At 38.3% G+C, this 24,386-nt stretch overlaps 1 protein-coding gene across 2 annotated transcripts in view; it reads right to left on the bottom strand.

Moving 5' to 3' along the window:
• Positions 1-648: 648 nt before the first annotated feature.
• Positions 649-24,386, bottom strand: part of GTF2F2 (general transcription factor IIF subunit 2) — a 155,496-nt gene continuing 131,758 nt past the window's right edge. For both annotated transcript variants that reach the window (XM_058684905.1, XM_058684896.1), the window contains 2 exons: positions 16,039-16,182; positions 649-1,318 (listed from right to left, as the gene is read on the bottom strand). In XM_058684905.1, coding sequence (XP_058540888.1) covers positions 1,199-1,318; positions 16,039-16,182 — 264 coding nt within the window. In that variant the 3' untranslated portion in view covers positions 649-1,198. The remainder of the gene's footprint in view (positions 1,319-16,038; positions 16,183-24,386) is intronic.

Genomic DNA, 24,386 nt, shown 5'->3' with positions numbered 1-24,386 from the left:
GCAGGGAACAGGACCACCCTCCCTCATCAGAATTTTATTTGACAGTGGGAATGCAGAGATAAACATTTTCTCAGTGCGGTAGTACTTGGCCTCAGCATGCTGGTGTTCTCCTGCTGAATATCAAACACAGAAAAATATTCATCTCCATGGACAGGTTTTCCCTTGATTTGCTTTAATTATGTAACATTTTCTTAAATTGTTGGCATTTGCTACTTCTTGGTTGCGAGCACACAGATGCAGCTGACAAAATGAACAAGTAAAAAGCAACTTTTTCTTGTGTTTAATTTGTTAAAGCTTCTTTTGTTTTGGTGGTCTTGTTTGTGAGTATGTTTGTTTTTGGGACTGCCTAACACACACCAGCCTCACCCCCAACATCATTGGTCATAGGATAGTCAATACCTCCCTGATGGGTGTGTGGTAAAATTCTAGGGCAAAGTCAGTTTCTGAGAAGTTTATAATCTGGATGGGGGAGACATATCTTGAATTGTTAGAAAAATATTTAATTTCTAATTCTTTTAAAAGCAAATAAAAGAAATAATACCCATTGGCCAGGTGTTTTTTTTTTTTTTTTTTTTTTTTTTTTTTTGCATTTTTTCATGTCACTAACACTAGGGTAAAATAAGCAAGCCAATGGTGAAAACTGCTATCTTAGGTACAAAATAAACACTCTCTTTTTTTATTAATGGGTGTGAATATGAAACATGATCATCAGTAAAATAATAAAATAAAATAAAGACAGCTTTGGTTTTTGACAATTTCAGAAAAAGGAACTTTGGTTTTTTATTGCTTTGAAGACTTTCTGTAGTTGACTTTTTTCTTGCTTTGCCATTCACTTTGGATTTGCATTACCTCAGCTCCTCAGACAAAAGACAAGGACAGAGAGTCCTTATTTAGAAATCATTTCCTAATTTTACATTTTCAAAGTCAATATTTAAAAAGAAAAACCTTATTAACCGCCCCAATCCCACACCCGCTCCTGAATAATCTAGTTTAATACAAGCCTATAAATAATTTCGTTCGTCAAAAAACACTTAAGTAACTTTACAAGAATTATTGTTTAAAAAATTTACATAGGGAAATTACAGTTTCAGTCATTTTACCCCTATAACAGATGGACCTCAAGTATTTGAGCATCAATGGTGTTTCCTTAGCACATCACCCTTTAGTTGTTCTGTTAGCATGCTGGTTGAAAGTCTTCTTAATCACTCTTTTCTTCTCCTTGATAATGTCTATACTCTGGCTTCAGCTCCCATGTGTTTTTGTGGGTTCCTTTCACGTTCTGCACACCAATTTCTTTTAAGATTTCCTTTAGGTAGCCCTAAAAACAAAAATCCCCAAGATGAGATTATGAAGGCAAGAAACAAAACTTAAAATAAAACCACACATCAAACTATATTCACAACTAATAAAAATTACGATTTCGAAAGCACAACAAGATTTCTCTATAAAGAGGTTTAATAAACCGCCTTTTGGTTCTATTTATGCAATACATGATAACTGTGTTAAATGTAAGATCATTTGCATTAAGGGATTGGAAGTCCGGGATGCCAACAACCTGAGAGCTTAAAAAAAAAAAGAAAAGATGTCTGGATGAAGATACACTAGAATGTTACTAGTCTTGAGGTTTACTAAGATGATGCAGTATACCAAATGTAATTTTCCCTCAAGTTCAGTGGCCTCACTCAGTTCACAGCTGGATAGGGTTATTCTTGGATTACAATCAGCATTTCAGAAGCAGTAGCATATATAAAAAAAAAAAACCAAATATTCAGGCATCCAGAATTCTCAGTTCTAAGTGACTCTTCATATGTGCTACAGGCCACTTATTTTTCCTCCTCTGTGATAAGGAAAGTTATTATTTGTGATTAGTATTGTTTGTATCTTGGCCAAGCTTGCCAAGGCAATGTAAGGCCTACGAAGTGATAATAAGACATGCTAAATGCCCGGGCCTGCAGCTCTCTTGTGCCTGGCTCCTCCAAAGGACAGAGGTAATGATGATGCAGGGCAGAACTCCGTCTTATGTTATTTTAGGTCCCTGAATATTTAATACACGTTAACCAAATGATTACTCTATTCAGGGAATTGGTGGCTGTGATAAATATAATACCAAACGCCACCTTTACGTGCCAATGCCCAAGGCCAAAAAACACTCCATTATAAAAGGACCAACCTAAGTTAGAGTACTTCTCTCTTGGAGTAAGAGAGGGAAGTTAGTTATTTAAAAGTGTTTTTTTCGCCTGCAGAACCAATCCCATAATATTTTGTGTATATGCTTCAAAGAACCTGCTACAGTATTAGTAACTCACCCTGTGGATAGAAGATGTAATTTTTTTAAAAGTGAAATGAGGCACTGATTTGAAAAATGGTTGAGAAGCTCCTACATAGATCATGTTTAAGGCAGTGCCTTTCTGGAGTATGGTCCTGGGCCACTTGCATCAGAACTTCATGGGAAACCTGTTAAAGAAGCCTCATCTTAGGCCTAGTGAATTGCAATCTCTGGGGCCAGGCTTGGGAATCTGCATTTTCACATGCCTCTAGGAGACTGGTTTAACTACACTAAAGCTCCACAATATCTGTGGGAAGGACTCTCCCAGCTCTAACACTTTAGGATCTTGATTGAGTCCTCCAAGTGTTGCTTAGTTCTCTGAGCCTCACAATTGCTGGAGAGGTGTTAACCAACATAATCAAACACCACCTTACACTGACTGGTGTAATGTTCTACTGCTTATAAGATCCTTTTACTTAGGGGTAGGTCGTCCCCTAGAAACAGTGGCTGATTAGCACTGGAACTACATACGGCTCTTTACGTGGCCCTGGATGACGTAGCTCTACTACCAGTGTGGCCTTCCCATTCCAGCAGCCAGGCCCCAGCAGGTGGCAGCAATGAATCAAATGAGGCCTGGGTTTCCCCAGGAAGAAGCCTGCTTGCCTCCCACACTTTCTGCAGCTGCCTCCACTGAAGGATCTGTGCGAATGAGTAAGCATAAAGGCTTGAGACATCCAGGTAACATGCACATCTGCTATCTGCTACTTCAAATTACATTTTTAAAAGGAGACACTGTTCATAAACTACTTTCTAATTAGACAGTATTCACAAAGGGAAACTGATGTGCTGGGCATAAATGATTTTCAGCTTAGATGCCAAGGACGACATCTTTGTAAAATTCCGAAGAATGATTTATTGTGATACTGGCTATGAACCTGCACACAAACAATAAGACAAACGTGGATGCACTGCAATGGGTCCAAAATGAAGAGAGCAATTGCTAGGAGCGCGACAGTTGTGAGACAGAAGCTTTCCTGGTTTAGGATCACAATATCTAGCCCTGGTACAGAATTCTGTTTTGGTGGAAGGTGGGAAAGAGCCTATTTCTGGAGCTTTAGAATGTTCTAAACTACAACCTAAAGCTATTTTACTCTAACCAAATGAATTAACTTGGCCACAACCTATTAGTAAAGAAAGTAACAGTACTGATAGGGGAACACAGGTCACAAGAGTCGCTGAAGGAAAGACAGGTAGGGAACAGCGAGATCACGTCATTCCTCTGCTGAAAAATTTTCAGGGACTTCCCTTTTGGTCTACAGGTTAAATTCCAAACCCCTTCACAGGCATCCATTCAGGCCTGCCTTTTCCCTTTGGCCTCCTCTTCTAAGAATTCCCTGAACACATACTTACCATTTGTGTGTCTACATGCTTCTAGTTTTCTCCATATGCTGTTTCCTTTCCCCGTCATACTTACCCCCTTCCCTCAAATCTGAACTCCTCAGCCTTGAAGACTTGGCACCTGCCTCTTAGGTTTACATTTCACACTGTATGTACCTCAGTGATCGCCCTCATACCACGTTGTAACCCTTTACTTCTAGGTCTCTCTCCCATCAAACCACTAGTGGTGCTAATGAATAGGCAGTGCTTAAGAGTAAACAAGGGAACTATTCGGCTGCCTGGTTAAGCGTCCTACTCTTGATTTGGGCTCGGGTCATGTTCTCATAGTTCGAGAGATCTAGGGATTCTCTCCTTCTCTCTCTGCCCCTCCCTCATGCCCCCTCTCTCTCTCAGGGAGGAAAAAAAAAAAGGAAATAAGGGAACAAGGATTTGGGCAGGGGTGGGGTGTTTGAGGTGAGATCATTTAGAAGGTCCTATGGACTAAAACTGTGCTAACTCTACTTCTTTTCATTTTTAGAACTCAGGCTCTAATTAACTTATAGGGTTATGACCAGGTTTGAGAAATACAAGTTGACTGATTAAATTGTACTACCTGAATTTGAATTATATTTATTACTAACCTCTGTATTATAAGATGGGGACAAAGCCATCTGGGGGAAATTTTAAAAGTTCTAACAGGACTGAAGATCAATTGGCAATCTAACTCTCCTTTTATAAAAATTCATATATTTGCACAAATATTTATTTTAGACCTCCTAGGTGACAGGAAGAATGGCAACGAGTCATTTTCATCCCCAAGAGTTCACAGTTTAAGATTAGGGTATGTGAATGGGGACACAAAGGCACAGAAGCAGACAATCGTAAGTTAAAGCATAGTAAGAAGGACATATATACAGGATATTATGGGAGCACTGAGAAGGCGCACTTAGCCCAGCTTGAGTCATGATCTTAGGTTTGAGGATGTGTATTTGATCCTTTGAATTAAACGGCGATTCTGGGCCCAGATCAAAAGATACTAATTCTTCTCCTCTTATACTAAACACTGACTTTCCAATTTAATCTTTTGCCTGATCCCCTTCATTTTAAACAAAGTATTCTGGAACTCAGTAGATCACCTTTATGTCACACAGGATTGGAGAGATTTCTCATTACTGCTATGTGCAGTGCTACAAAACAAGATTTGAAATAAACTGGCTCAGATCTAGAAACTTTTCATCAAAGGGATGTGTGGGAGACTATTTACAGGAAATCTGAACTGCAGAGAAAAAAGGGATAGAACATTACAGCTTCCTTGGAAGGAAAAGGCAAAGCAAATACTGGGCCAAAGAGGTTAGGTGATGGGGCACCTGGGTGGCTCAGTTGGTTAAGCATCAGACTTCAGCTCAGGTCATTATCTCCAGGCTTGTGAGTTCAAGCCCCGCCTGACTCTGTGCTGACAGCTTGGAGCCTTGAGCCTGCTATGGATTCTGTCTCCCCCTCTCTCTGCCCTTCCCCCACTCAAGCTCTGTCTGTCAAAAGTAAACACTTAAAAATTTTTTTTAGGGGCGCCTGGGTGGCTCAGTCGGTTGGGCGTCTGACTTCGGCTCAAGTCATGATCTCGCAGTCCGTGAGTTCGAGCCCTGCGTCGGGCTCTGTGCTGACAGCTCAGAGCCTGGAGCCTGTTTCAGATTCTGTGTCTCCTCTCTCTCTGACCCTCCCCCATTCATGCTCTGTCTCTCTCTGTCTCAAAGATAAATAAACGTAAAAAAAAAAAAATTTTTTTTTTTTTTAATTTTTTTAAAAAAGGGGAGGGGGTCAAGTGATTAGGATGTGGTTTGTTTATCTGTGGGTCAAGATAACACTGTGGTAGGCCAAAAGACAGAAATCCACAGACCAAATTCCTACTATCCCCCAAATCAAGAAAAACATGTGGAGTTGCAAGGCACAGGAGCCTACTATTGCAGTCTCTTTCTCCTTCTGTCCCTCCTCCCACCCCCCCTCATTTCTCGTATCATCTTTACTGCTCTGCGAACCAATCCCAAACCAGGAATTTCAGTTAAACATTACATATATAATAATAAATGAACTATATCTAAATTTTTAGAAATTGGTCAAGAACATGTATCTTTAACAAAGAGCTGATCGCCAAGTATTGATGCTTTAGGTAAGCAAATAATATGACCCTATCAGACTTTTGGTCACAAAATCTTCCCAGAAAGGTTGGAATGAATATCCAATATGCAGTCTATACCAAAGATGGTACCGGTTAATGCAGACACCCACGGAAAATCATTGTATGCTTTTTGCAAAGTGATCCAAGGCAAGAGGGACATTATCAGTTCTATGATAATTTCAAAGTATCATTTCAAATGATTTGTGTGATAAATCAGAGAGCTTACTGATGAAGAGGTTAGTGGCTCCAAGGCACACAATTGTTTGATTAAAAAAACACACAACACATTAGGCATAAGCTGTGAATGAAGGCAACATATGTTTTCCCTCCTTTACACAGAGAAAACTGTAAACAGGATTGGGAAGGTGATGCTGCAAATTCTCTGGGACATGGGCCATGTCAGTATTTTTATCCTCTTTTCCTTCTGGTTTCACCCCCACTTTCCTACTAGACACTCCCTTCCCTTGTCTTCCTCTCAGGTCACATAGGCTGCATCCCTCCCTTTGTAGATGATGCATAATAAAGTGGCCAAGGCACAAGCCCTATCCCAACTCAGCACTACCTTATGGATTAATCCAAATTCTGGAGAAGCAACTTTATTATTGCATGAATATTTGTGTGCTGGTGAACCAACTCACTTTTTTTTCTTTTTTTTAATTTTCTTTTTAAAAAAATTTACACCCAAATTAGCATATAGTGTGACAATGATTAAGAGTCGATTCCTTAGCCCCTTACCCATTTGGCCTGTCCCCCCCTCCCACAACCCCTCCAGTAACCCTCTGTTCTCCATATTTATGAATCTGTTACGTTTTGTCCCCCTCCCTGTTTTTATATTATTTTTGTTTCCCTTCTCTTATGTTCCTGTTTTGTCTCTTAAAGTCCTCATATGAGTTAAGTCATATGATATTTGTCTTTCTCTGACTAATTTCACTTAGCATAATACCCTCCAGTTCCAACCACTTAGCTGCAAACGGCAAGATTTCATTCTTTTTGATTGCCGAGTAATACTCCATTGTATATATATATATACCACATCTTCTTTATCCATTCATCCATCGATGGACATTTGGGCTCTTTCCATACTTGGGCTGTTGTTGCTAGTGCTGCTATAAACATGGGGGTGCCTGTGTCCCTTCGAAACAGCACACCTGTATCCACTGGATAAATGCCTAGTAGTGCAATTGCTGGGTCATAGGGTAGTTCTATTTTTAGTTTTTTGAGAAACCTCCATACTGTTTTCCAGAGTGGCTGCACCAGCTTGCATTCCCATAAATCAACTTAGTAACACTTCATGAGCTGGGCACTAGCAAATGATTCACATGTTTGCATATTTCAAATAAACAAAGTTTACCTCCTTTGGGCCAAAACTTTTAAATTTAACTATGTGTTTCAAGATGTGCTTTCTAAACTGTATTTGTTTATTTGTACGCTAAACATAACTTAACCTTGAATACTGACTGCAAGGTATTCCAAGGCTGAGAAATGATGGTTTCCAATTGGGAAAAAAATGTATACATATATAATGTTAGGTTATAGTTAATTAGGAAAATATAATCAGAAATATACAGATGCACTTGGCTGGCTCAGTCAGGGGAGTGTGCAACTCTAGATCTTAGGACTGTGAATCTGAGCCCCATGTTTGGTGTAGAGATTATGTAAATAAATAAAATGAGAAGAGAAGAGAAGAGAAGAGAAGAGAAGAGAAGAGAAGAGAAGAGAAGAGAAGAGAAGAAGAGAGGAGAAAAAAATAAAAAAAATCCAAAACTTAACAAAGTAGCAAAAACTAAAATTCCTTTTGAAATTTAAATATGAATTCTTGCATTTTAGAACCATGGCAGCTATCTATTAGTGCATTTAGTGTGAAGTGCGGTTTCAAATGTACAAAATATAAGAAGGTATCAACTGGCATAGTTATTTTTAGTCTATTTGAAAATACTGTTAGAAATTAAATGACAAGCAAAGAGACTACAGGTATATATTTTACCAACAGAGAATTTTTGGTACATTAGCTAGCACTTGCAACCATGAAGTATTATTCACCCTTAAGCTATCTGGAATAGAGAGTAAAGTTGTACTTAAGGGCAATAGGAGATAGAAGTTTTTGCTGGCTAAAGATTAAAAAAGGACTGATGAAAATTTGGCAGTTAGTTCCTCAGGTTATCAAAGCTATGAAGTGCCTCAACGATTCCACTCCCAAGAGAAATAAAATCATATGCTCATGCACAAACCTGTACATAAACGTTTACAGTAGCTGTATTCATAATAGCCAAAAGCAGAAACAACAAAATGTTGTAGATCTATATAATGGTATACTAGTTGGCAATAAAAAGCAAGGAAATACTGATACAAGCCACAACATGGATGAAACCTGAAAATATTATGCCTAAATGAAAGAAGCCAGTGATAAGAGATCACATATTATATGATTCCATGTGTATTAAATGTCCAGAGTAGGCAAATCTATACAGATAGATAGAAAATAGACCAGTGTTTGCCTGGGGAGTGGGGGGTGAAGGTGGGAGAGGGGAGTGACTGCTAATAGGTATGGGATTTCCCTTTGGGATGAAGAAAATGTTCTAAAATTAATTGTAGTGATGGTCACACAAGTCTGTGAATACATTAAAATCCACTGAACTGTAATTGAAAAAAATACAAATATAATTTGTACTGAAAATAAAGGTTTTAAATTGGGGTGGGGGGTGAGTGACCTATCTAGCTCATAACAACAAATTAAGAGAACACCATTTTTATTACCAAATTATGATGAGTACAGTAACACTGCCAATCAACAGTAGCTAGCTCTGTGCATTAGTCCGTATGTACTGGAAAATATGATGGCATCAGAATATTGGTCTTGGGACACTGTAGAAGGAATGGCTCTACAAAGCTGCAATACAGAACTGACACTACAAGGTCTTCTGCCAACAGGCTTATCCTCTGGTATCTCAATTCTCCTGTCAGATAGAGAAACTGGGAGGCTGTGAACACTTATCTAAATCCACAGAGTCATGCTCTCTCTAATGCTAAGACCAATCTAAAGACCAGTGAAATTCCTTTCCTGAGACAATTTCCATAAGGACCATAAGCCTAAAAGCAAATCCTTCTAGCTTGTTCAGAGACTAAATAAAGAAATCAGTAGAAGGCAGTTAATAAGCTTAAAAACTTACTTTTAACTTCCCTTCAAATCAAATGGTGCTGAAGGGTGGGGAAGGAGATTTTATAAGTAATGATATTTTTCAGATTAAATATAAATTTTAAAGTCCATTGCTTAATTAAAAATTCTATGTAAATTTTGCATATAAATAAATGCCCAATTCTCTTTTCTGGGTGCTTATGTTAAATACTGCTTTTATCTACATAATGTTTCACGTAAAATATGGACTCAATTGGTTATGTTAGTAAATTCACCCCGAATTTTACCTCATTCAGAAATATGGTAAAAAATAGGGGGGGGGGGAGTGAAACAAAGCATATAAGTTAAAGGAGAAAATGCTATTACCTATGATAAACTTTCTGGTAGATCTAGAAGTTATTAAAATCTTCTACAAATAAATATTAAAATTTCATAAATGTGTTTAAATTTCATCCATTTATATTCAATACAATTCAAATAGTTGATTTATTTTAGTATGACATTTCATATTCTAAAGCTTAAAATATATTAGGTTCTACATCATTAATTAGCAAATAATTATTTTTTAAAACAGAAGTCTCAAAAAAGGCTGTTATTAACATGCTCTTTTAAGAAATTGGTGGTCTTTATTTATTTTTAATTTTATTAATGTTTATTTATTCTTGAGAAGGAGAGAGAGAGACAGAGTCTGAGTGGGGGAGTGGCAGAGAGAGAGGGAGACATAGAATCTGAAGCAGTCTCCAGGCTCTGAGCTGTCAGCACAGAACCCAATGTGGGGCTCAAACTCACGAACCACGAAATCATGACCTGAGCCAAAGTTGGACACTTGACAGACTAGGTCACCCAGGTGCCCTAGTGGCCTTTTTTTAGTAGTATCATTCAAAAATAAACACTTCCATTTATAGGAAAAATGAACTAAAAGGGAACATGTGAACAGAAAGGAAATGATAAAGATTTCAGAAAAAAAAATAAAAAAAGGAAAGTATATTCAGAACAAAACACTGTAATAAAAACACCACTTATTAAGTAGTAAATTTGGGAATATGCTTCAGACATTAAAAATACCTATTTTTATTTTGGATTAGGAACTGAATGAGCTAAGATAAAGCTTAGATCCCATTCTCTATGTACCTGGCTTAGATCAATGATGATGATTCTTAATAATACAGAAATGACAAAGTCTGACTGAGAGAGACATTAGTGTTTTTCCCCCCATTAAAAAAGGGGGTTACTATTGTGAGAAAAATATTTTCCTTGCTTATCTACATATACAAGCACATGTCTGAATACAGAAGAGGCAACATGGTAAGAGATATTCCTAGACTGAAGTCAGGACAATTGGGTTCAAGCCACTAGGGAACTCATTCTCTGGGTCTACAAGTAAGAGAGACTAGATAATCTCTAAGATCATTTTTACCTTTAAGATCCTGAGTCAGATACACACACACACACACACACACTCACACCGACATCTGTATATGTATATATGTAGATAATTTATATGGTATATATGTATCATAATTTACAAGATTTATATGTCATGAAGAGGAAACACGAATACTGTCGTCTGGCTTGAACAATTTAGGGAATAGTGGTCCCTAAATGGGGACCTAAATGGGGAAGACAGAAGAGAAAATAAATCAAGAGTTCTGTTTTGAACATCCCAAATGTGAGATAATAAAATGATTAACATTGACTGGGTGCTAACTTCATACCAGGTGATGTGGGACAAAGGTGGGAAAGGTAGTGGGCTCTGGCTGGCAGAGTACTCATAACTCCATCCTCTTGGTTCAGGAATGGGCACACAACCCCCAAAAGATCAATTAACATCTTCCCTGGGCTTTTATTAAAATAATTAGGGCAAATATTCCCTTTTTTCTTAGAGGCTGCTAGCTGTGAGGTGTTTGAGGAGGCCATTTTGGCTATCATATGGCAAGATCCTGCCTAACAGTAAAGATAACACATAAGAAAGAATAATGAGGGCACAAATGTGGAAAGATGGGAAGGGACAGTTCTAAAGTTCTAACTAATATTAGTGGCTGTAGCCAGTAATGTCTAAAGCTAGATGCATTCCTGAACTTCCCAGCTACATGAGCCAATAAATTCTATTTTTGTTTAAGTTAGTTTGAGTTGAGTTTCTATTTTTTCTTTAAAGTCTATTTATTTTTGAGAGAGAGAGAGAGAGAGAGAGAGAGAGAGAGAGAGAGAAAGAGGAGAATCCCAAGCAGGCTCCGAGCTGTCAGCGTCGAGTCCAATGCAGGGCTCGAACCCACAAACCGTGAGATCATTACCTGAGACGAAGTCAGACACTTAACCAACTGAGACACCCAGGCGCCCCTTGAGCTGAGTTTCTATTCTCTGCAACTAGAAGAGTCTCAACTAATTCACATATCTACAATAGCATATACAAACTCTTTATTTTAAATAAGCTCTATACCCAACATGTGGCTTGAACTCAAGATCCCAAGATCAAGAGTCACATACTCCACCGAATGAGCCAGGTGGGTGCCCCTATAACAGCATATACTTATAAATAAAAAAATTTGTTTGACAGGAGAAATACTCAGGTCATACTTTCCAGACATTTTATCCTTAAAAAAAAGCCTACCTTCTTGTATCTTACTGAGGCCAAATTTTGCTTCAATTGCTTCTGTTCACACTTTTACTTTAAGTCTATCTAGAAACAAATTCTGAGGATTAGGTTAACACTGCCTTATTGCTGCAATGGCTTTGTGTATTGAAAGCCCACTTTGTCCGAATAAGCAACTGCCTGTCGAGCAATGTTTAGTGCTGGGACCTTGAAATATGGGCACCAAATTCCTTCAAAGTCAAAGCCACACAAATGTTTTCCTAGATTTTCCTGTTAATTTGAACTTACTTTAGTAAAAAGCATGCAAATTGTATAATTAAACAATGGTCTGCTGGACTGACATGACTGGGGACTGCTGATTCAGAAGGAATCATCAATAATTAACGATCAACTTCCCTAGATCATGCCTGGAAACTGGGTGGATACAGAACAAGAAAATTAAAGAGGTTTGGTTATAACCAGAGCTGATTTTCAAGGATACTTTTGGCAGAAAAGTACGATTCAAGGAACACTGGTAAATGGCTGCTATGCTAGAGAGAACACAGTGTCAAGACTCAAAACGGTCTTGGCAGTTTGGTGTTTCAAAGGGAGCAATTAGGTACAGCTCTGAATGGTTTAAATTTTGAAGGAAATGCTGTGTATTTCTATTTTACAGATATAATAAGATATGAAGAAAGGCTAGACATAACAAATTCAAGGTGAAAGATCAAATACTGCATGGGAGAAATAATAGGCTTCCTCTGGTATTTCACATTAAAGCCCAAATTTAAATCATATAAAAACATCCCTTTAAATGGATATCATGTTTCTGACTTTACATCAATTACCAGAGCTTGGCCTTTTAAAATTGGCTTATTTACCCTTGATGAGTAACTGTAACTCCTTGATTGTTCATGCAAGTCACATGCCAGCCAATGACAGAAAAGGTCTGGCCATAGGGACAGTTTCTCTGATCAATAATTTTGCTCATGGAAGTGAAAGTTTTTAGGAAGAAGAATACAGACAGTAAGAACTGCAAAAACAAGAACAATATCTCAGGTCCACTCAATGTGTCAAAAATTATACTCTGAAGGTCAGAAAGCAAATGGGAACTTAAGAATATGGTAGCAGTGTTAATGAAATAGAGAATGTGTTAAGGTAATAGAGTTCATGGCTGGAAATCTGTTATCAAAGGGGGCACTGGGGGCCATCAGAAAATGAGAGAAAGTCATTAAATGCATATACTAAAGAGGTGATTAACACAAACAAGATCTCTTTTCTCCTCTTTTACACAGGGGCTCAAAAATTGGTTTGTGTTAAACATCAAATGTATTTAAGTACCCTGTCCAGGCTAAATGGCAGAGCTGGGACTTGAACTGAGATGCCATTACTCCAAATCCACCACTATTTCCATCATACCAGGAAGCCCCTTTCCTGGATCACTGATCTTCATGCTATACTGGGTTCTTTCATTCTTCTGGAATTGCTCAGATTAAGATCAAATTAGTAAGGGTATATTGATGACCATGAGTACAGACTCACTTACGTCCGGTGAACCTTTTAAAGGGGATAGTTATCTATACAGAGGAAAGCTGAACTTGGGCCACTTCGCAGGTCAATGGGATTTGCTAATTCAATTCAAATACGAGAGGGAGGTGGAGAGGAGATAAAATAGGAGACAGAGAGAGAGAGAGAGAGACACAGATATCGGGTTGGAAGGGAGCACAGTGACTATCCAGTGTTCCTCAATTTTAGGAAAGGAAGTAACTCCCCCAGATCCCAGTGGGTAGGTAAATGGCAGAACCCAACCCATGCTGACCCCTTCCTGCCCCCTCCTCTAGGCGGAGATAACTAAAACCCTGGCGTTCCACACTTAGTTGAGACTGGCTCTCTGTCTTCCTTCTCTTGCCAAAAATGACATGAGGCCTGTCGAATCCATCTGAATCCATCAATTCATCTAATATTTACTGGATTTCTACTATGTTTACATTGTAGAACATATGAATATTTAGGGATATGACTAATACACAACCCTCCTTTAAGAACCTTATGCTTGCTGAGGCAAACTGCCTCTAAACAATAAGACACTTATAAAATAATTTAGTTTCTAGATCAGTGGTTCACAAGCTCTTTGAGGTTCCCAGACCTTCTATGAGAATCTGATATTAACTATGATCTGCTCCCCAGAAAAACCCACATATTTTTGCACATATTCAGAAGACTGCTGGATCTCCTAAAGCCCATCTACTGACCATGAGGTAAGCAGCTCATTCCTTTCTTCTCCTCTCCCTTCCCTTTCTTTCTTCTTTCTCTCTTTCTCTCACTTTCTTTTTATGTTTGTTTATTTTTGAGAGAGTGAGTGAGTGGAGGAGGGCAGAGAAAGACAGAGAATCCCAAGCAGGCTCTGCAGCTGTCAGCACAGAGCCCGACATGGGGCTGGAACTCACGAACCATGAGATCATGACCTGAGCCAAAACAAAGAGTCAGACGCTTAACCAACTGAGCCACCCAGGCACCCCTAAGTAGCTCTATTTTAAGAGATTCACTGAGCACCTCTACATAAAAATTATCTGAAACACCAAAACTGAGAGAAATACTAGTTATTTCTTTTCTCTGACACAAAATGAATTTTAAAAATAGTATGTTGGGGCCCCTGGGTGGGTCAGCTGGTTAAGAGTTCCACTTTGGCTCAGATCATGCTCTCACAGTTCATGGGTTCGAGCCCTGCATCAGGCTCTGTGCTGACAGCTTGGAGCCTGGAGCCTGCTTCAGGTTCTGTGTCTCCCTCTCTCTCTCTGCCCCTCCCCCACTCGTACCCTCTGTCTCTCTCAAAAATAAATACACATTAAAAAAAGTAGAAAAGTAGGGCGCCTGGGTGGCTCGGTCGGTTAAGCGTCCGACTTTGGCTCAGGTCATGATCTCGTGGTCCGTGAGTTTGAGCCCCGCGTCGGGCTCTGTGCTGACAGCTCAGAGCCTGGAGCCTGTTTCAGATTCTGTGTCTCCCTCTCTCTCTGACCCTCCCCCATTCATGCTCTGTCTCTGTCTCAAAAATAAATAAACGTTAAAAAAAAAAAAAAAATTAAAAAAATATAAAAATAAAAAAAGTAGAAAAGATAAAAAAAACAGTATGTTGTTCCATGTTAAGAAATTGGGAAGCAAAGAAATTGTCTTCTCTAGTATCATGTAAATGTCCTTCTACATACAAATGCTTATTTTCCTATATCTAATTGTGTGTGTGTGTGTGTGTGTGTGTGTGTGTGTGTGTGTGTGTTATTCCATGAGAATATACTGTCTGCATTCAGTTTCTGGAATGGCCTTTTTGTGTGTGTGTGTGTGTGTGTGTGTGTGTGTGTGTGTATATATATATATATGGCACAAGGATAAACTTCATTAAACGTAGAAAAAACACAGCTTGGCTAATGAATTATTCTATTTCAATTTTTAAAAATCTAGTTTGAAATGCTGTGTCTAAGGCTTTGATGGTGAAGGGAGTGAAGTCGTTAAGAGGAGCTGATAATGGCAGCATGAGCACTTGCCTCCTATTAAAAAAAAGTAGTTAGATCTTTTGGAATTTAATTTCTTAATAAAAAAGTGAAAGATTGAAATGTAACAGTGAAATCTGCAGAAATGGGAAAACTACCATCCATATTGAAATTTCCTAACTTATTTCCTAAAGCTTTGAATAAGTCAGAGTGTAAAAGGACAGAAAATAAAAGAGATTCCATTTAATTTTTAAAACCCTATAAATAAATACTGTTACAATTCAATTCTCTGCTTTGCTAATGTTAGGTGTAAGAAAGTGAAACAGAAGGAAATGTGACTCAAAGACTGGAGAAAAGGGATTTGGATTCCTTATTTGTTACCAGTGTTTTAATGGATTAGAAATACAAATCGTTAGCAAATAGGCACAAAAGTCTGGAGCAGGGATGGAAAAATGATTATTTATAGTACAAACTTTCTAAAACATCAACTTAATAAATTTTTCCTTGAAAAAGGAGAACAGACCAACCCAACCACAACCTCAACCAACACTGGAGCAGTACACAGCTCAAGTGTAAAAGGACCTCATGTTAGTGCTAGGTAAATTTTGATTAAAAAAAAAAAACCCGCAAGACAGAGATGAACACCCTCATCGTGACAAATCAGTATGGCTCTTAAAGGAAATGCAGTTCTTCTAGAAGGCACATTTTCAAATATATGAAAGAAGCTGAGCACTTTTGGAGGGAGGTAGGGGAACAAATGAAACACTAGGCTTGATGTCAAGGGATCAGTCAAAAGAAGGGTATATCTACTTTATCTTCATATGGAACTATTAACATAATGTATTTGAAATCTAAAATAATGAAGCTGATGTCACCAAAAAATAACCTGTATTAAGACATCTTTCCTGAGTGTTGAAATAAACCCTGACATTAGCATAGGTGCACGTGAACTTCTTCATATATGATACCCTTCTCTTCAGAAACGTCATCTAAATGAAGCAGGACATATTTAAAGGATCAGTGTGAGCATATACATACCACAGGTTGTTTTGTGATGTCCACCAAGTCCTTAAGATTGTAATACTGATGTTTCTCAAATGCTGAAAATAGCATGTCTAAAACGTGTTGTTTATCAGCTCGAGCTCGTTTTCCATCTTCTTTCTTTTTCCTTTCATATTCAATCTAGGTGCAAAAAGCAAAAGTAATAAAGGCATCAATCCAACATTCTCACTCTGAAATATAGGCATTCTCTTTTTATCACCCAAAAATATGATTAATTTCAAGCTGTAAGGCTACAGTTTAAAGAGCAGTTCAGACTGCTCCTGGGGCTCCTCAGACCTTGAAGGCTCTAAGAGGTATCAACATGCCATCTGTAAACCACTTTCATTATTTCCAAAAGCTTTATATAATGCCTCCATTTGCCCCCAAATAGCCTTTCTGTGCCAAATTAGAAATCAGTGTGGCTACTGATTTGCTCATGGTGATCAGAAAGTCCAACTTGCAGTTCCTTTGTTTTTATTACCCAAAATACAGTAAAATAGTTTATCTAACAGAAACAGTTTGATAGGTAACATCTTTCAAAATTGAGGTTTTTTGGGACAGACAGAAGATTAAAAAGCAGGCATATTATGAAGAGGTTCTCTAGGAAGTGAAAAGTTTGAAAAGCAGTGGTAAAGAGAAAAGAATGTAGGCAGTGACAGGAGGCCTTTTCTCCTCCCCACACTGCATGACCTCCTTGAACACATAAAATGAAGTAAGCTTACTAACAGAAAATGGTAATAATACATACTCAGTACTCAAAGCACAAGCAAACTATTTTCCCCAAATCCCCATTTTATCTTAATTCACGTGAACTCTAAATTCAGCTGTATAATACACCTTCATTTGTAACATAAAAATAAAATACCTCTCATTCAAATAAAAATGACACTCTAGGATCAAATGGTGTGTTTGTCCTGTAGTTCTATGTACCTTTATGCATGCTAGATTGAAAGCAGTGGCACTAAGAGAAGGTACAAACTTTCTCCTCATGTTATCCTCTAGAGATTTCATCAGTTGTAAACAAAAAAAAAATTACTTAAAATTTTTTTTTAAATTATTTATTTTTGAGAAAGTGCAAGTGGGGGAGGGGCAGAGAGAGAGAGAGGAAGACAGAGGATCCAAAGCAGGCTCTGTGCTGACAGCAGTGAGCCCGACGTGGGGCTGGAACTCACAAACTGTGAGATCATGACCTGAGATGAAGTAGGAGGCTTAACTAACTGAGCCACCAAAATTACTTTTTATTAGGCAAACTACTGAATGGGAGAAGATACTTGAAACTGATATATTAGATAGGGAGTTAATATCCAAAACATATAATGAACTTTTAAAACACCAAAAAAAAAAAAAAATTTTAGATAATCCCCCAAACCCCCAATCTGATCAAAAAATGGGAAGCAGATCTGAACAGACATTATTCCAAAGACATACACATGGCCAACAAATACATGAAAAGATGCTCAAACCACTAATCATTAGCGAAATACAAACTAAAACCACAATGAGATATCACCTTACACCTGTCAGAATGGCTAAAATCAGAAAGACAAGAAACAACAAGCGATGGCAAGAATGCGGAGAAAAGGGAACTCTAATGCACTGCTGATGGGAATGTAAATTGGTACACCGTGAAAAACAGTATGGAGGTTCCTCAAAAAAATTAAAAATAGAAGTACTGCATGATCCAGTAATTCCACTATTGTTTACCCAAAGAAAAAGAAAACACTAAATCAAAAAGATATATGCACCCCATGTTTGCTGCAACATTATTTACAATTAGCCAAGATATGGAAGTAACCTAAGAGTCCATCAACAGACAAATGGTAAGAAGAAAAATATATACACAATGGAATATTATGCAGTCACCAAGTCACATCATTATGCATGATGAGATCGTGCCATTTGTGATAACATGGATGGATCTAGAGGGTATTATCCTAAGTGAAGTAAGTCAGACTGAGAAAGACAAATGCCATGTAATTTTGCTTATGTGGAATCTAAAAAAACAAATGAGTAAACAAAAAGAATCAGACCTAGAAATGCCAGAAGGAAGAGGGGAAGGAGATGTGCAAAATGAATGAAGGAGAGTGGGAGATAATAGGCTTCCAGTTACGGAATGAGTTAAGACACGGGAATAAAAGGTATAGCATGGGGGGCTGCCTGGGTGACTCAACAGGTTAAGGGTCCGACTCTTGGTTTCAGTTCAGGTCACTATCTCACAGTTTGTGGGTTTGAGCCCTGAGTCGGGCTCTGTGCTGATACTGAGGGGACTGCTTGAGATTCTGTCTCTCTCTCTGCCCTTCCCCACTTGCTCTCTCAAAATGAGTAAGTAAACATTTATATATATATAAAAAGGTGGAACACAGGAAACACAGTCAATGATACTGTAATAGTGCTGTATGGTGACATGGTAGCTATGCTTGTGGTGAGCACAGCATAATGTACAGAGAAGTGGAATCACTATGAAACTATACACCTGAAACTAATCGCATTGTGTGTCAGCTGTACTCAAAAGAATTTTTAAAAACGTATTCTTCATTGAAAACATGCAACTTATATTCACTCGTTTCAGCTGGTTAAGCTTTTAATTTTTTAACGTTTATTTATTTTTGAGACAGAGAGAGACAGAGCATGAACAGGGGAGGAGCAGAGAGAGAGGGAGACACAGAATCTGAAACAGGCTCCAGGCTCTGAGCTGTCAGCACAGAGCCCGACGCGGGGCTCGAACTCATGGACCGTGAGATCACGACCTGAGCCGAAGTCGGACGCTTAACTGACCAAGCCACCCAGGCACCCCTATTTTTTATTTTTAAAATAAGCTTATTTATTTTGAGAGAGAGGGAGAGAGAGAGAATCTCAAGCATGCTCCATGCTGTCAGCACAGAGCCCGGCAGAGGGCTTAATCTCACAAATTGTGAGATCAGACCTGAGCCAAAATCAAGAAAGAGTTGGACGCTTAACCCACTGAGTCACCCAGACGACCAAGCTTTTAATTTTTTAAAGAAACATTTCATTTTAATAAGGCATTGTGATAAAGCATAAAGCATATTAGAGGAAATATATATATATATATATATACACACACACACACACACACACACACACATATATATATATATAGCCATATATATATATAGCAGCCCACCTAGTAAATAAAGGCAGGCTCGATGAAAGCTGGCAGAGAACATTCTCCTGTGCATCAACTGGAATTAATGTAGGAGAAGGAAGGAAGGAAGGAAGGAAGGAAGGAAGGAAGGAAGGAAGGAAGGAAGGAAGGAAGGAAAGAAAGAAAGAAAGAAAGAAAGAAAGAAAGAAAGAAAGAAAGAAAGAAAGAAAGAAAGAAAGAAAGAAAGAAAGAAAGAAAGAAAGAAAAAGAAAAAGAGAAATGTATTTCAAAACCTACAGCTAAATTACTGCATAAATGCCACCCTCATATAGTTAGGCTTACTCCCTATATTTTACAATAGAGATTTGTTATAAGAGAGATAGAACTTAGTTTCTATTGATGTTAAATAGAGAAGAGCAGTGTGACTAGAAAAGTCAGAAGCAAGACTGGAGAAGAGATAGACCAGAGCCACCTATGACCAAGGAGAATATCCAAGTCTTCCCAATATGGGGAAGATGTAAAAAACAGATGAAAACACACATTTAAGGGCAAAGGCAGAAATACAGTGTCTGTCCCAATTCAGTGGGAGATGAACAGACAGCAAAGCCCCAAAGGGATGGACCTGAGGTCCATTCAAAAATTTTCTCTCTCGGGGCGCCTGGGTGGCGCAGTCGGTTAAGCGTCCGACTTCAGCCAGGTCACGATCTCGCGGCCCGTGAGTTCGAGCCCCGCGTCAGGCTCTGGGCTGATGGCTCGGAGCCTGGAGCCTGTTTCTGATTCTGTGTCTCCCTCTCTCTCTGACCCTCCCCCGTTCATGCTCTGTCTCTCTCTGTCCCAAAAAAATAAATAAAAAGCGTTGAAAAAAAATTCTTAAAAAAAAAAAAAAAATTTCTCTCTCTAGGATCAAAAGGAGGATAAAAGTGGGGTGCCTGGTTGGCTCAGTTGGTCGAACACACAGCCTTTGAACTCGGGGTCATGAGTTCAAGTCCCACCTTGGGTGTAGAGCTTACTTAAAAAAAAAAGAAGGATAGAAGCAAGAGAATAGGTACATCATGGAGAAAGTAAGCATGACACACCAGGACAAAACACACAAATCCAAGCAGGAGTGTCTTTGGGTTAAATAGAGAAATATCATGGAATGCCTTAAGGGATTACTATTTTAAGTCCTGCTTTGTTGAGCAATGTCTAAAATATATTATGTTCCCTGTTTACAATTGTACTTAGTTTGCATCCTGAAACCCCCTTCCACTCTTGCACCTCATTCGAATGGTTTTATGTTTTGTATTAAGATGAACAATCCAGGGGCATCTGGGTGGCTCAGTCGGTTAAATGTCCGACTCCTGATTTCAGCTCAGGTCATGATCTCACAGTTTTGTGAGTTTAAGCCCCGGGTCCCGCTCTGCGTTGGCAGTGCGGAGCCTGCTTAGGATACTCTCTCTCTCTGCCCCTCCCCCACTTGTGCTGTCTCTGTCTCTCTCAAAATAAACACTTAAAAAAAAAAAAAAAGAAAGAAAAGTCTGGACTAGGAGATGAAGTTGTTATAATCCTTTACTCCAGTCAAGCGTGGGATAAAAAAAACTTAACTTGGATCTAGAAAAATAAAGGGAGACATAATCAGATTAAGAAAGGGTGAGGAAAGCCTACTGCCTTCTCATAGGCTTGAGTGGGATGTGGGATTTCATTTAGCTGGAGGCCACAGGTCCTCAAGAAAAATACTACCAAGGAAGTAAGGACTGAGTGAAGGTCCAGTGTTGGGCTTCGGGACTCTCTGCGTGCAGCCACAGTTGCATGATATTGTGTGTGCCCTCCTGTCCCAGCTTTAATTTATGCCGAGAAGGTGGAAGAGTTAAATTCAGGAGACAGTAAAAATAAGCGATGGTACATTCAGCTTCCACCCTTAGGAGACTCTTCCTTGTGTGAAATGCCTGGAGAAGCGAGGAAGATTAACAGGAAAAATGTTTTCAAATACAGACAATCCCCAACTTAACGATGGTTTGACTTATTTTTCAACTTAATGATGGTGTGAAAGCAATATGCATGCAGTAGACACTGTAAGTGGAGTTTTGAATTTGGATCCTTTCCCGGGCTAGCAACATGCTGTGCAATCCTCTCTCACGGTGCTGCGTGGCGGCAGCCAGCTGGAGCTCCAGGTCAGCCACGCCATCACCAGAGTGAAGAACCCCTACCCTCACAGCCACTCTGTCTCTTACTTTCAGTACGGTACTCAATACATTACGTGAGATGGTCGACACTTGGCGGTAGAGGATTCTGCCCAAATGCAGGGAGGCTAATGCGAGTGTTCTCACCACATTTAAGGTAGGCTAGCCTACACTATGTGTTGGTAGGTTAGGCGTATTAAACGTATTTTCAATTTTGACTGAAACCCCATCAAAAATTGAGGAAGAGCTATAAAGAAACCTGCTGATAAAGCAAGATGGTCCACCTCAGAGAGGGCACATACTCTAATTGGTAGCAGAGAGAAAAACCTCATACAGGTTTGTCATCAAAGTTGTTCCAACCCCAGAGCCACATGACAGATCCAAGAGAGCCGGAATCAAAGGTAAGAATTTAGAGTAAGTTGGAAAAGAACTTTAAAATCAATACTAGAATCAGAGTAAGGGTCAAATTAAGTTGTGGTTCAATGTTAATGAGTAGTGAGAGAAGTACCAAATTCTACACAGATCGTTTTGAAAATCTTGATTTACATGCTTCAACCTCAAAATTACTGTATTCAGCGCTGGTGCTTTCCTACTTTAGATCTGGGGGAAAAGAGACTAGAAATGTGCTGTGTTAACGGTGTCTATTGATGCCTCAGTATCTATGGGCAGTGCAACCGAACTTTAGTGAAATAAAAACACTTAAAATTGCAATCTGAGAACCCAGGCATACAAAATAATAACAGCAACAAATTGGCAATATTAATCCTTATCGGAGAAACTAAAATAACAGAAATTTAATTTATTTAAACACAAAAAGCAAAACAGAACATGCCTTTAATGTCCTCAGGGTCTGTACTGTGGGATAACTTATAGAAAAAGACTGTTGTGAAACAAAATTTTTGTACTACAGCGTTAGTTAAATCTCTGCTTGGTAATTTCCAAGACAGGCTTATAATCTAAATTTTACTCTGTGGTAGCACGTAGTTCCAGTGGATGTATGTAAAATTATAAAAAGGGACAGAATTGATTTCCATGGTCATTAAGTTATTAATGACTAACCTTATACCCAGGACAAAACCAAGGTCCTGAGGTAACTTTTCTTTTTAAAACTGAACAGCACAGAAATGGCAATCTTAATATTGTAGTACTCACAATGTTGTATGTTGTACAGATAAAATTAATTCTACAAATAAACGACAAATGATATGAACTAGTCTATTAAGGAGAAGACTATAGTGTTAACATAATGTTATTTCTTCTCTTTTTAGCTCTTTTCTCTTTGGGCATTTTGTTTCATACTGGCACACCGGCACTGTAAGAAAATGGTGACACTCAAAACAGTCGCATATCTAACTTGTTAGCAGCCACCACAATATACTGGTGGGATAGTTACTGGACCAGAAATGGCTATTATCTGCATTTTAATTACCGATATTATATCTGCTCCAGTGGCCATAGATCAATGCACAACCAGCTGCATGGAAATAAATGTCAATTCATAAAGGACTTTAAACTTAGTCTCCAATTGAAAATTTTATAATCCAAACAAATCTATTATACACAATTTTTCTTTCACAACAGAAAACAAATTATTCAAGACTAAAATGCAACCACGTGTAGAAAATCCATTGTGGTATGGTATAGAGATACTCAACCATCATTACTGAAACCTTAATCACTGACAACAATTATAAAAGCCACCCACTGCCAATTAAAATACTATAATACAGATGTCTGTAAATTTCTAGATTGTTGTTTGCAGAAATACTTTGATTGCTTTGTCAAGGCAGTCTTTGTGGGAGCTTTTAACTTTTGAAGTGAGCATGACAGCCTTGAATATCATGGTTTGCATTTAAATTCTTACAAAGATCCTCCTCACCCCTAATGCTTCTATTTTTGCAGAGTGTGTTTTTATCTCTTGGGAGGAAATTAATTCTTTAGAGTCCGTGAGTTCTTGGTGTGCAAATTCAAATGGACAAAGCATGTAGCATACTTATACTAATACTAGGCAAATACTGCTGATAAGCCTTTATGATACAGTCCTACAATTATCTATTATTCATTTAGCGAAATTCCAAATTTATACATAAAACTAAAAAACCAAAACCACTACAACAAAAACAAACCCAACAACCGTAACACAGTTAGTTGCCACACTGAAGGAAACAATGTGCATAAAAATAAATTTTCTTCCTAGTTCCTGGGGATTGACCTCAAAATCTTATGTAATCATTCAACTCCCTCCAACAATGATTCTCTAGTTAAGTTTTTCTAATTTTCTATCACTTTCTGACCAAGAGTTGTCGCCAAGAAAAAGAAGGGAAAGAAAAATATTTTTTGAAGCTGGGGGCCAGAGAGGATGATAAAGACAAGAAAATATTAATTCTTTTTAAAAACCTTAGGTTTGCTGGAAAGAGACTTCCTGGTCTCCTCTCAGGTATTATTTTTGGCCCTACCCCCAACAGGATAGATGGCAGACAAAACTATGAAGTTCCTGTCTCTTTGAGTTGGTGGCTGCATGCTACAATTACCAAGGAAACCTGAAAAATTTTAAGATAGTTGGCCTCCACCGTAGATCAATTAAAATCAATCTCTGGAGGTATTTTTCTTTTTAAAAAGCTTCCCAGGGGATTCTAGTGTACAGCTAGCACTGAGAACTATTATCTAGACAACAGAAGACAGAATTCCTTATGAGAAAAGGCCGAAAAGTATAGACCACATGTGAGAAGGCTGTGAAATTTACACATGCTAGATGATGTCCACAAAGCCAACGAAACCACATACAGAAGCATCCTTACTTGCAGAGATGGAGGGAGCTGGAAGGAATCTAACATATCAACTCATTCTATGTATGTCAATCTGTAAATTGTAAAATGTACTATTATATTAGTATGCATGGATATTTTAAAGCATACACAAATTAAAAAACTTAAGGACATGAAATAAAAACAAGCATTATTTTAAGAGTAAGCTTTAATTTGTCAAAATTGTAAAATGCATTTTGGTTTGGTTCTGAAAATATACTATTCAATCTTCACATTCTGGATGCTTGTTTTTAGGTGAATTCCAAATTATAGTTGTTT

The sequence above is a fragment of the Neofelis nebulosa genome, chromosome 1, assembly GCF_028018385.1.
Source record: "Neofelis nebulosa isolate mNeoNeb1 chromosome 1, mNeoNeb1.pri, whole genome shotgun sequence".
Classification (NCBI taxonomy): domain Eukaryota; kingdom Metazoa; phylum Chordata; class Mammalia; order Carnivora; family Felidae; genus Neofelis; species Neofelis nebulosa.
Note: the sequence above shows the minus strand (reverse complement) of the source record. Positions and strands in the feature narration are given on the sequence as shown.